We start from the raw sequence: 14,350 nt of genomic DNA on the forward strand, positions 1-14,350 counted from the left end.
AGATGGCCTCTCCTTGGTTGTATAGATGTCGATAATCATTAAGTCCTCTTGAACCTCTGAACACTAAGTAATGTCCATCCCTAGCTTTTAAAATTTTATTTATTTTAATGTCTCTCATGTCAGATAATGAGCATAGCTGTTCCTGCCCTTTTTTGTGGTCCATTGTTTGTATGATAGTTTTCATTCCTGTGTTTGTCTTGCTGAGTTAGGTGGGATTCCTGCAGAAAACATATGGTTGGGTTGTGTTTTCTGATCCATCTTCCTACTCTGTGCCTTTTAATAGGTGAATTCAGGCCATTGACAGTTATTGATATTATAGATTGTAGCCATTTTAATGCCATTATTGTAGATGTTTAGTGTTCTGATATATGGCTTGTTTATGGTGATCTGATTGTTTATAGAAGACCTTTCAGAACTTCTTTCAGGGAAGACCTGGTGATAGTTGATTCCTTCAACTGTTGCCTGTCAGAGAAGGTTTTTATGCCTCCATCTAGTCTGAATGACAGTCTAGCAGGATACAGTAGTCTTGGTTGAAAGCCTTTCTCATTGAGCATGCAATAGATATCTTATCATTCTCTTCTGGCCTATAGTGTTTGTGTGGAGAAAATTGCAACTAATCTTTTCTTTTTTTAATTTAATTTAATTTTTTAAATTTATTTAAGAAAGGAGACATTAACAAAATCATAGGATGGGGGGGTATAACGCCACACAATTCCCGCCACCCAATCTCCATATACCATCCCCTCCCTAATAGCTTTCCCATTCTCTATCCCTCTGGGAGCATGGACCCAGGGTCGTTGTGGGTTGCAGAAGGTGGGAGGTCTGGCTTCTGTAATTGCTTCCCCTCTGAACATGGGCGTTGACTGGTCGATCCATATTCCCACTCTGCTTCTCTCTTTCCCTGGAAGGGTGAGTCTCTGGGGAAGCTGAGCTCCAGGACACATTGGTGGGGTCTTCAGTCCAGGGAAGCCTGGCTGGCATCCTGATGGCATCTGGAACCTGGTGACTGAAAAGAGAGTTAACATACAAAGCCAAACAAATTGTTGAAGAATCATGGACCCAAAGGTTGGCATAGTGGAGATGAAGTGTTGGGGGGGTACTCACTGCAAACTCTAGTGTACTACTGCTTTCAGGTATATATTTGCCCTAGTTTATGGATACCTGTGAACATATGCTTTATCTCCTGGAACCTGGTCTATATCTAGGTTTTGGGACTTTGTTAGGAAGTGAACCACCTGGGATGGAATTAGAGAATACTATGAAAGGAAAGGTCTCACCCGAGTGATGAAGCTGAAGGGTTGTCATTCCACACCTGAAGTCTCTGGACACAGTCTGAAGTGAAGCATGCTGGAGTGGCACTCGTTGTGTTGATTAGGTTGTGATCAGCAGATGCAATATTATTTGATAAGAATTGGGAGAAGCATATGGGAAAGTGGGCCCTACCCTAGGGTCCCAGGACTGGGGGAAGTTTAGGCTCTATAGTAGAAATGTGAGGTTTCTGCTGTCTTAGTGTTTGAGAAGACAATGTATAGTTACTGTTATCATCACATTATTTGGTAATTGGGTTAGCTTTGAAAAGTCCCTTTGTTAGACATACAATCAATTTTCCCCCTCTCATATTAATTAGTGATTTATATTACTATAATTTAATAGGTGTGTACATAAACACCATTCCCATCACCAAAAGATTGTGTCCCATCCCACCCACCCACCCCCACCCCCACCCCCACCACCCCGCCGGCCCAGGAAGCCTCATGTCTACCCTCCTGCTCACCACAGGGTTTTTACTTTGATGCCCTACTTTCAATTTAGTCAGATCCTGCCTTTAGTTTCCCTTTATGATCTTTCTCAACTTCTGTTGATGAGTGGGATCATCCCATACTCATCTTTATCTTTCTGACTTAGCTCACTTAACATAATTCCTTCTAGCTCTGACCAAGATGGGTCAGAGAAGTTGAGTTCATTGTTCTTAGTAGCTGCATAGTATTCCATTGTGTATATATAACACAGCTTTCTCAGCCACTCATCTGTTGTTGGGCACCTGGGTTGCTTCCAGGTTTTAGCTATTATGAATTGTGCTGCTATGAACATAGGAGTACACACCTCTTTTTGGTTGGGTGTTATGGAGTCCTTGGGGTATATCCCCAGGAGAGGAATTACTGGATCATATGGAAGGTCCATGTCTAGCCTTGTGAGAGTTCTCCAGACAGCTCTCCACAGAGGCTGTACCAATTTACATTACCACCAGCAGTGCAAAAGGGTTCCTCTGTCCCCACAGCCTCTCCAGCATTTGTTGCTGCTGTCCTTTTTGATGTATGCCATTCTCACAGGGGTGAGGTGGTATCTCAGTGTTGTCTTTATTTGCATTTCTCTGACAATCGGCAACCTGGAGCAGTTTTTCATGTTTGTCAGCCTTTTGGATCTCCTCTGGAGTGAATGTTCTGTTCATATCCTCTGCCCATTTTTGGATGGGGTCATTTGCTTTTTTTGGTGCTAAGTTTGCTGAGCTCTTTGTATATTTTGGTGATTAGTTTCTTTTTTTTTTATTTAATTTTTTTTTAATTTTATTTATTTTCCCTTTTGTTGCCCCTGTTGTCTTTTTTTTATTGTTGTTGTAGTTATTATTGTTGTTGTTATTGGATAGGACAGAAAGAAATGGAGAGAGGAGGGGAAGACAGATGGGGGAGAGAAAGATAGACACCTGCAGACCTGCTTCACCGCCTGTGAAGCGACTCCCCTGCAGGTGGGGAACCGGGGGCTGGAACCCGGATCCTTACGCCGGTCCTTGCGCTTTGCGCCACCTGCGCTTAACCCACTGCGCTACCGCCCGACTCCCGGTGATTAGTTTCTTGTCTGATGTATGGCATGTAAAGATCTTCTCCCATTCTGTGAGGGGTCTCTTTGTTTGTGTGATAGTTTCTTTGGCTGTGCAGAAGCTTTTCCATTTGATGTAGTCCCATTTGCTTGTTTCTGCTTTAGTCTTCCTTGCAGTTGGGTTTGTTTCATCAAAGATGTCCTTGAGGTTTAGTTGGGAAAGTGTTTTACCAATGTTTTCCTCTAAGTATTTGATTGTTTCTGGTCTAATATCCAGGTCTTTAATCCATTTGGAGTTGATTTTTGTTTCTGGTGAGATAAAGTGGTTCCGTTTCATTTTTCTGCATGTTACAACCCAGTTTTCCCAGCACCATTTATTGAAGAGAGCCTTCTTCTTCCATTTAATACTTTGGGCCCCCTTATCAAAGATTAGATGTCCATAGGTGTGGGGGCTGCTGCTAATCTTACGGGTTTTCCTCTGTAGGTGACTCTGTTTTTCTCTTCAGGATCCTTTCTTTATCCTTATTCCTTTTCATTATAAATATGATGTGTCTCAGTGTCTTTAAGTCTGAGTTAATTCTGTTTGTGACCCTCTGGGCTTCTTAAACCTTTATGTCTTTTATGTTGTCTGAACTAGGAAAGTTCTCATCTATAATGTCTTGTAGAATGCTTTCTTCCCCTCCCTCTCTTTCTTCCTCTGGTGGACCAATAATGTGTATATTACCTCTTTTGAAGTCATCCCATATGTCTCTGTTGCTGTTTTTAGTATCTCTTAATCTCTTTTTTAGTGTTAATCTCTTCTTTCTTAGTTTTCTCTAATTTGTCCTCAATCATGCTAATTCTGTTTTCTGCCTCATATATTCTATTCTCTCTCTCCCCCTCTGTTGTTTTCTGTATCTCAGCTTTTTGTTACCCTGTTCTGATACTGTATTCACTTGTTCAGCTAGTTGTGCTCTTAGCTCAGCTATTTTAGCTTTCAGCTCTCTTATTACCTTGAGCTAGTTAGTGCTTTTTTTCAGAGACTCATTTGTTGCTTTTACATTTCTGATGGCAATGCTTTCAAACTCTTTCCTCACTCCTGTGACTAATTCTTTAGCTAGCATTTGGATGTTGATCTCATTCTTCTCTGTTTCTACCTTTGGGGGGGGTTTTAGCTGGACTTTTGTCTTGATTCATTTCTCCAATGTTTCTTCTTGATTTAACCATTATTACAGTGTGTTATAAGGTCCTTCTCTCAGCACTTTTCAGTCCACTAATCAGTCTTCCCTGGATTGACTTGTGTCTAAGTAAGGTACTTAGAGTTCACAGTTGTGGAAATTAACAGTTGTTTCTATGTTATCTCATTTCCTGAGTTGAAGGACAGTGGCTGTTAAAGCTTCTTTTGTTCTTTTTCTTTCCTGTAGGCTATGGGAGCTTGAAGGTTTTTTACCTATAAGTAGGTTTTTTTAACTTAACCACTCACTCCTGACCAAGAGATAAAGCAGGATGGGGGACAGATAGTACAGTGGTTATGCAAAGGGACTTTCACACCCCAAGGATCCAAAGCTCTGGGTTCAGTTCAGCTTCTCTGCCAAGCCAGACAGCACTGCTGGGCCCTGTGAGTTTCTGAACAAGTCCTGTTTATAGTCTATAGGTTCTGAGGCAATTATTCACCATGTTCTCATCAGGAGAATAATGTGGAAAGGCTCCCACTATGCAGCCCCACTGCTAGGTCACCTGGGTGTAGATATTCTCCTGAGTTTCTCAGCCAGTTCTCTGCCCCCCAACGTCAGCACAGGGCCTCCTCCCTGCTGCTCCAGCCTCTGAGGGTAGTAGCAAATGGAGACTCACAGTTGCATTTAATGAGTCTTAGGAGAGTCCTCCCCTCCCTTCAGCAGTCTTTTTCTTGGTAAAACAGACTAGAGGTGGCTCCTCTGCTGGCAAACTGCCAGACTGTTATCAGCTGCTCAGGAGTAGATGTGGGCTTTAGCCCCAGGAATCTCTCCTTCGGCTCCTCTTTGTCCACGAGCCACACACGTGTTCACTTACTGGTGACTTGGTGGGTTCCCAAAGTAGTCCCTGTCTTGTCTTGTTGCCGTCTCAGGTGATCTTTGATATTCCTTGTTCTTTAGAGAAGTTTCTCAACAGCTAGAGCTGGAGGTCTGGGTAGAGGTGTGGTCTCTGGATGCTCTGGTGATTTGGTGGGTTCCCAAAGTAGTTCTAGTCCTGTCTTGTTGTGGTCCCAGGTGGTCTCCTTTGATATTTTAAAGTCTATGGTCATATGATTTGAAATGTGCCAGTATGTATCAGTGGTTTTATTTTTATTTTTGTAAATTTGCATTTATTTGTTTACTAATGAGAGAGAACTGAAACATCATTCTGGTACACGTGGTGGCAGGGACTGAACTGCTGTCACCAAACTGTTTTCTTTTTTTTTCCTCTTAATTTCAGATGGAGTCACCATAGCACCGCTACACTGTTCTTAGAGCTTCTCCTGCTGCCATTTCATATGGTTCTTTGCCCTTGTGCATGGTTAAATGTTTGCTCTAATGGATGAGCTATTTTGCAGACACATATGTTAGCAGTTTTAAATATTAGTGTATAGTTTTTTGATAAGCCACTGACAAATCGCTATACAATCACCATCTAAGCGTTGCAGTGACATACACACAAACACACTTTTGTATGCCTCCACTTGTTACAGATACAGCAGGTTTTTCCCTTTCCATACTTCACACAACTTCGGCCAGTCAGCACTCAGGTGTTGCTTCTCATCCACAAATCACTTTCCCTGTGTAAGTGTTTCCCCAGCATTACTTTATATCAGAATCACCAGCTAGGCCTGCTGTTAAACCAGAGCTTGCTCACATTGTTGTATCTAGGCTGGTGCCTGAAGTGTTCATTACTAAGTTCCCAGATGATGCTGATCCTTCTAAGTTGCAGCCAACACTTGAAGACCCACTCCTCCAACCAGACTCCTAGAACAGTCAGCATCAGCTCCAGGAATTAGAGAAAATGTCAAGCTGACTATAGAAAGAGGATGTAGATGTATGTTATTAAGCAGGGTTATTACTGGAAAGAATGAGAAGTGATCCAGTGTACATTCTCACCATCTTTAGAGATGAGCAAGGATAAGATTTCTTTTCTTTTTTTTTTCTTAAAGATAAGGCTTCTTATAGATAATAAGGGCCACAAAATTTCCTAATTTGGGACCAGTACTCTTTTATCTTAAGACTTATTTATGAATTAATGTGAGGGGGGGCACCAGAACATCACTCTGGTGCAATGCCAAGGACTGAATTCAGACCCCAGGGTGAGGGTCCACACTTTCTCCATTGCACCACCTCCCAGTGTTCTTTATGAACTTGTAGCCTTTCCATTGGTTCCTTCTCTTTAATATTTAAACAGTCTGAATTGTTTCTCATTTAAACACAACAACAACAACAACAACAACCAAACACGTTAGCTCTGTATCCTTCTTTGTCATCTACTGCTCTGCCCTGGGCTCATACTGTCCTCCCCTTCCCTCTTTTACTAACACTACCTATAATCGGACTTTTTAAAAGGATATAGTAACTGATTATTCCTAAACACATGCATGCTGGTTTCAATTTTCTTGATGATGTCTCTGGTAATATGTCAGTTTCTTTCTTTCTTTCTTTTTTGCCTTCAGGGTTATTGCTAGGGCTCAGTGCCTGCACCACAAATCCACTGCTCCTGGAGGCTATTTTTTTTCCCTTTTGTTGCCTTGTTATTTATTGCCTTATTATTTTATTATGGTGGTGGTTACTATTGTTGTTACTGATGTCATTCTTAGATAGGACAGAGAAAAATGGAGAAAGGAGGGGAAGACAGAGAGTGGGAGAGAAAGATAAATACCTGCCTGTGAAGCGATCTACCTGCAGGTGGGGAGCCAGGGGCTTGAACCAAGATCCTTACGCTGGTCCTTGCACTTCATGCCATGTGTGTTTAACCCACTGCCCTACCGCCCAGCCTCCTCTTAGAATCTTCCTTATCTTCCACTTTTCTTTTAAATGTTGATGTTCCACAAGGTCCTTTATTAGTGTGTTGGCTTCAGATGTCCTGCTTCAGCTTCAGGTACAGATTTCTAAATGCTTTGAGGAAAGGTCCCCTTGATGATACCTATTATACTAAAATCTGTGTATATTTCTTCTCATCTAGACTCTTAAGTCCTTTCATTCATGTCTTTTTTTTATTCCCAGCTTAATGCCAGGGACACAGTAGAAGTTTATTAATATAACATAATATCATATGATATGATACTTTTTGTTGCTTGTATTTCAATACTTGCCACATGTGTTATAATTGCTTCTTCCTTTAACTTTGAGAGTACTTTTTGTCATGTTTATGCTGTACTTCTATATCTTACACAGTTTTAAACATCTGACTTATACATCTGAGCTTCATACTTACTTACTAAATGAATACATTTTGAAAGCCAATAGATAATGGGTGAGTTAAGATGTGAGCCAATCCTAGGAGTAAAATCCTGAGTAATTTTTGGTATCAACCGATTCTGTGAGTTCAGATTTTGTTGTAGCTATCCTTTGGGTTTAGAAGCACTGTAATACAGGACTAGAATTTCTCTTGTGTATTTGTATATTACAACCTGTCCAGAAATGAGATACCTTTGTAGGAGAGTACTGACATTCTAGCAGCTTTCTTGTCTGGCAGTATTTGTTGGTCTGTCTGCATTCAATATCATTTATAGAACTGCTGCTATAATTATTGTGTTATTCATTGGTTTCCTTTTGCCTCTAAATGAAAACCAGTTCTGGTTTCCAAATATTTCACCCTCATGACAATGGTCACAGTTCTCCACTCTATAAAAGCTTGGTTCTGGTAATGCATAATTGGCATTTAGAACATGCATGCTCTCAGAGGAATATTAGAAATGGTTTTACAGTACTTTTCTTTTCATGTGTACATTTACCTTAAAATTGAATACTGTAATCAGTTTCTTGAGAAATCTTATTCTCAGTGTGGTATTTCATGCTGTGTTAATTTTAATGTAGACATTTCCTAAATTATAGCCTGGTACTAGCAACACTAGTTTCAAAGCAGCAAAGTACTAGTTCACTGTCATGTTGGAATCTTGAAAGCAAGATTTCCACAAAGCCTAGATTTTGTGAAAACGTTTAAGACTATATCTTACTCACTTTATTATTAAAGAAATACTGAACAGTGATCCAGGAGGTGGCACAGTGATAAAGCTTTGGACTCTCAAGCATGAGGTCCCGAGTTCAGTCCCTGGCAGCACATGTGCCAGAGTGATGTCTTGTTCTTTCTCTCTCCTCCTATCTTTCTCATAAATAAATTTTTAAAAAAATAAATAAATACTGAACATAAAATAACTTTAGAATGCTGCTGAACTTGTATAGTAAGACTATAGTGTTAAGGGTGTTTCTTACGAGACAGTTGTTTACATTGTACTGATTTAAAGCATGCTTTCTCTTATTTTTCTTGATAATGAATTTAGAAGTTTATAAAAATTAAAGGTTAGAGTCCTCCAATATAGCTCACCTTTCACACACATACACACATACACACACACACACACACACACACACACACACACTCTTTGACCACACTGGGAAACACTTTAGTGCTATGGCGTCCTTCCCTCTGTCTCTCTTGGTCTTTCTATCTGAAAAAGTCACCCAAACTGACGCAGTGAAGCCTCAGTGGCAACAACAACAAAATTGCAGACTAAAATGCAGATTGACCACTAGAGCTGTTGCAAGTTATAGCAAAGCTATTTTATGATTAATGTTATTGATTATTGCAGATCTTTCAGCAAAGAGTGCCTCAGTTCCAGATGAACTTGGTGCCTGTGGACATTCTAGAACATCAAGCTATGCAAGTCAGCAATCAAAAGTATCAGGTAGAGGCTAAAAGTGAAGTTGAATTCTCTAGACTTGTATCGCCTTAAAGGGACTTCAGATTGCTGGAGTGTGGGGTGTGTTTGACATTAGGATTATATTCAAAGTGACTTTCTCTCTCACAGGGTACAGTACATGCCACTCACGGTCATCTAGTTTCTCTGAGCTCTGCCATAGGAGAAATACCTCAGAAGGAAGTACATCAACAGGAATTGAAAGCATTCTAGAGCCATGTGATGAAATTGAGCAAAAGATAGCTGAGCCAAGTCTTGACACAACTGATAAAGAAGAGACAGCTTCAGAAACATTCAACAGGTATCCTTCTGGTCTCATTTTAAATAGAAAAAACAACTTTGTTTTCATAGCATAATAAAAGTAGGAAATATTTTATATTATTTTCAAAGATGTCCCGTGAAACAAGATTCTGTAGAATCTCAGCTGAAGCGAGTTGATGACACCAGAGTGGATGCAGATGATATTGTGGAGAAAATATTACAGAGCCAAGACTTCAGCCTAGATTCCAGTGCGGAAGGTTTGTAGCTAGCAGTTAAGTGTCTGTGTATTTATATACTCTGTATGCTTGTGTAATCCATGTGGCCAACAGTAAAAAAGACAGGGCATTGTGATCCTAGTTGCTGCACATTTATAAAATAAATTTCATACTTATAAAACCATAAAGAGAACTTGGTAGCTCATTTATTTTTAAGAATGAACGCCAAGTGTGAGAAAGATTAAACTTGAGTTTATAAAAGATCATATATATATATATATATATTTTTTTTACCAATTATTAGTATCCAGAGCGGAGGCCTCACCCCTGCATATAAAACTGTCAGTTTTGAAGAGAACGCTTATTGTGGCTTTAACTATGTATCATTGTCTGCCATGTTTACATACTTTATGATGAGTACTACATCTGCTTTACCACAACTGGACATAAGTGACTAAAGTCACTGTTGTAATTTGTATGGTTAAGTAGTGGTCTGTAAATAATAGATCTGTCATTCGTTCTTGAAATTTTTCACTGAAACTGATCATTAACATGCCACCCATTTGAAAGGTATAATTAGTCATGCTGATGTGTAGAGAAAGCAGTTAACTGTGAACTTGTTTCATTACGTAGTTGGTTGTGAAGAGAAATAATTAAGCCTTCCCTGTGGAAATTTGTGGGAAGAGCTGTCTTTACTCAGTTGAAGAAAAACAGCATTAGCAAAACTTACTAGAATTAGCTATATCTTTTCAACTTCCTGTTTTCAAAATGTATATGACTTTTTTTAAGGTCTTTATATTTTTAGTTAAAATGAAATTCCAAATATGAAGCATTACATTATGAATATTTGACAACGATCTAATAATTGTACCTGTAACAAATATTTTAAATATGTATTACAGAAGAAGGACTGAGACTATTTGTGGGCCCTGGGGGAAGTACTACCTTTGGCAGTCATCATCTTCCAAACAGGTATGTAGTCCAGATAGTATCCTATTAAAACATACACTAAGTTTTCCTTTCAACTGCTCACAAGTAGTGAACACTTAGGAGATGAAATTATATTTGTATCTGAAAAAAAAGGAAAAAAGACAAATACTAGTAGTACCATGAGAACTCTAACTCTTCTCCTACTCTGTGTATGAAATTTGCATACTGACTAAAATTCTCAGACTTTTTAGGAAGGTATATTAAGAAACTACTCTAGTAATACACCTGCAAACAGTTATCCATTGACCCAATATAAAACCTGAACAGCCAAAGTTACTATGTACTCTTGGATGAGATTGCTTTTGGTATTTATATGTAAAAATGTTTACCACCATGTTTTGATAGAGTAAGAGTTTGGAAACATTGTGAGAATAAGTGCAAGATGATCCAGAACTAGACTAATCTATCCTATGAATCACAAACATTTACTGGTTCATATGTTTCTGTGATAGCTTTCAACCTTATGGAAATAAAATCAAGGAGAAAATAAACTGTACATCATTGGGGTAAAATTAACTTTAACAATTTTAAATTTCAGCTCAAAATCTTGAAGATTTTTTATTTTCCTTCTGTCTTAGGGCGGGGTCTGGAGCTTATGAACAAGTTGTGATCAAACGCTAGTGGTCAGCCTGATGTACTGAAAGTTCCCTGGGGACTAAAGATGTGGGCAGTCAAGCTGTCAAGGCACTTTATTCAAGCACTTATGAGAAAATGAACCACGTTCATCTACTAAAGGAAAGTGTCTACTACTCTCCTTTCTCCCCCACCCAAATGAATACAGCAGTTTCAAGGCATTTTGCTGTTTTGTTCAGAGGTACATGGCTTCTTTGGTCACTACTCATGATAAGAAAGGAAAAGCCAGCCTTTTCTTTCAAAAAGAGGTACTCAACAGATTTGGGCTCTAGTTATTTAGTACTATGTTTCGAAACAATAAGTAAATATAACTTAAATCTATAGATTCCATCAAGATAATTATAATTCTTAAGTAATTCTTCCATAGTATACTACCTACAATATTGTACTAAATTTATTAACTCTGTTTGACAGCAGTAATTGATATAGTGTGGGTGTTCATACTTTGGGGAAATGTTATGTTACAGTTTAACCATGTAAAATGTTTGATTATTCCAAACCAATTAGTTGTAAATCTAATAACAAGTATATTTAAGTCTGAGATATGTGAATTTGTATAATGCCATTATTCTGCAATGTGTATCATTAATCGTTAACATTAGATGAACTGCAGATCTCCCACTAGCACAATATAAGATATTCAAGATATATTTAATATCCAGTATGGTAGGTTACCATGTGGGCTACTTTAATTAACAGAATAACATCTGCTGGTTTCAGGAGCTAAAATTTAGAAAAGGGGAGAAATTTTCATGTGATCACAGAATCTTTTCTCTGTAAACTTAAAAGTTATCTAAAACAGAAAATTATTCCAAGAAGATAATGGTAACTAGCAACTGCTTGACATGAGCGATCTAGACCTGTGGTTTTCTGTTTTAAACCTTCATGACTAGCTACTGTGCTTTCTTTACTATATCGTGCTAGTTGTCTTGAGACAAGAACAGAATATAATGTACATCAAAGACAGCTTTTATAATTAGAATGTCTGAACTGGATCCAGCTTAATAACCCAGCAAAGAGACCTTAGAGATTTTCTGGTCTCACATGATAGTTTCTGTGTACAAAGCTCTGTTTTCTTGAAATTGCTCAGTCACTGAAATAAGTAAATTCTATAAAACCAGTAATTCCTATTCCTCACTTTTGAAATCATGTCCATAAAATGTAATATGTTAGAATAGAATTACTTTGGTCAAGTATTTTCATGTTGGAAGAATGACAATAGATTTTAAGAAGATATTATTTTAATGTCCAAATTTAAAGATTTAAAAAAATAGTTCACATTAGTATTTCCATTTAATTTTTGAATAATTTAGTTTTCCAAGTTAATTCAATGCTACTTTTACTAAAAGAATACAGTTTTTATTATTTTTTATGCTCTCTCCCAACCCTCATAGTTAAATTTTTTAAAAACCTGACCAGTATGTGACTGATTGAATTTATCATATGTGTGAAATCTTACTGTATTCTTTTTTCTGTCTTTTCTTTCTTTATTTTTTTGATTTATTTATTGGGGAATTAATGTTTAGAATACAGTTTTTAAAGAGATGACACCCTTTTATAAGAATGATTCCAGTGGCTAGAGGGCCAAGTCATTACACTGTTTCAAGTATTTGTTTTGAAGGAAACAAAAATGACTTGAACGTGTTAATCTAAAGCATTGTCTGGAATTGAGAAGACTTAATATCTGTTAATAAAATAAAGAATTGAGGGGTTGGGGAGTAGCGTAGTGAGTTAAGTGCACGTGGAGGAGCAAAGCGCAAGGACCCGCGGAAGGACCCCTGTTCAAACCCCCTGCTCCCCCACCTGCAGGGAAGTTGCTTCACAGGCGGTGAAGCAGGTCTGCAGGTGTCTGTCCTTCTCTACCCCTCTCTGTCTTCCCCCTCCTCCTATTTCTCTCTATCCTATCCAACAACAATGACATCAATAACAATAATAATAACCACAACAATGGTAAAAACAACCAGGGTAACAAAGGGGGGAAAAAATGGCCTCCAGGAGCAGTGGATTCGTGGTACAGGCACCGAGCCCCAGCAATAATCCTGGAGGCAAAAAAATTAAATTAAATTAAATTAAAGATAAATGAAAGAATTGGTCTATTCATTAACTATTGTGGTGAAGACATTTTAATAGAAAAGTGAAATTATTATATCTAGAGAGGTTTATTATGATGTCTTAAAAACATATTTTTCTATTTTAAAATATTATTTCTAGGCTCTTTTTTTATTGGTGCTTCTACAAATGATTTTGGCAGTGTCTTAAAATGATAATAAAAACAGGACTTAAGCAAGGTTTAAAGAAGACATTCTCCAGATATGTGAAAGTTGCTATAATTGGAGCACTGTCCATATCTTGGCTGCTGATAGCACAATACCTTTATAAGACTGGCTCCCAGTACTTAAAATGATAGTGAAATATTTTTTAATAAAAAAATGAAGAGATTATGAAAAGAATATAAAGTATGCTTTTATAGGGTTAGCAGCCACCAAATACATACTGTAATAGTAAATATAACAAACCTTAAAATAAATAGAACCATTGATTGGAGAGAAAAACAGGTAGCAGTGTCCTCTGAAGTCAGTGAAAGTCTGTTTTCATTCTTTCTGCTTTGTATCTCATCAGCATACGTTGCTATCAAATTTCATTACAGTTCTTTGAAAACACTTGTTAATGGCTGTCCAAGTGTCTGCCTTCTTTTCTACCATTTCTTAGAGCATGTACTATTAATATCTTTACCATAGAGCTACTGAAAAAGAAAGTGTTTATTAAATACCAAGTCCAGTCATGACAGTTTGAGTTTAGAAAATTAAACTTGAAAAAATTAAACCTTAGTAAATTGATTCTTAAAGTCAGATTTTCGGTCATCCAGTCTTGAACTTACAGATGTATATAGCATTTTCTTTTTCTTATTCTTATTCTATCCTAGAGAAAAAAAAAACTAATGGTATTCAAAACAAAAACTATTTGTGATAGGAGATATATATATATATATATATATATATATATATATATATATATATATATATATATCTTATTGGGGGAAATGCAGAGGCCAGTGGGGAGCCCACTTCCTGTACTGTGAGTTGGTCACTAAGACCAAACAGGAAGAGTAAAAAGAACAGAGAAGCTATTGCTTTGATGGTTGACTCCCATTTATGCTGATGTCAAAGACTTCTGTATACAACTAATGTGGACTAGTGAAAAAAAAATCTTAACTAAGAATCTAAAGTCTCCATTCCAGTAAAATGCTGTTCGAGTGTTAAGTATCCAAATGTCCAAACTAGATTCTTATCTATGTGCTTTTTAAAATGAAACTTGTGAGCTACAGAGATTGTTGCTAGAAGGAAACGAAACCAAACAAAATCCCAGCTCCAACTGTCTTTTAGTTGAAATATATTCAAATTCAAAGGGTGGTGAATTTTCATAAATTAAAGCACCCAGTAGTGACTTCATACTGAGATTTCTATACTAACAGGCCACTTTGCAAGCTCATGCTGACCATGCTATTAAATACTTAATTGTACTGCTCTGAAGTGTTAAGCCT

The 14,350-nt window shown here is 37.7% G+C and overlaps 1 protein-coding gene across 1 annotated transcript in view; it reads left to right on the forward strand.

The window, feature by feature from the left end:
• The window catches only part of EEIG2 (EEIG family member 2), a 71,532-nt gene extending 57,729 nt beyond the window's left edge, over positions 1 to 13,803 (forward strand). The window contains exons 7-11 of the mRNA XM_060202177.1: positions 8,603 to 8,698; positions 8,822 to 9,011; positions 9,101 to 9,228; positions 10,089 to 10,158; positions 10,755 to 13,803. Coding sequence (XP_060058160.1) covers positions 8,603 to 8,698; positions 8,822 to 9,011; positions 9,101 to 9,228; positions 10,089 to 10,158; positions 10,755 to 10,797 — 527 coding nt within the window. The 3' untranslated portion in view covers positions 10,798 to 13,803. The remainder of the gene's footprint in view (positions 1 to 8,602; positions 8,699 to 8,821; positions 9,012 to 9,100; positions 9,229 to 10,088; positions 10,159 to 10,754) is intronic.
• The last annotated feature ends 547 nt before the right edge of the window (positions 13,804 to 14,350 follow it).

The sequence above is a fragment of the Erinaceus europaeus genome, chromosome 11, assembly GCF_950295315.1.
Source record: "Erinaceus europaeus chromosome 11, mEriEur2.1, whole genome shotgun sequence".
NCBI lineage: Eukaryota > Metazoa > Chordata > Mammalia > Eulipotyphla > Erinaceidae > Erinaceus > Erinaceus europaeus.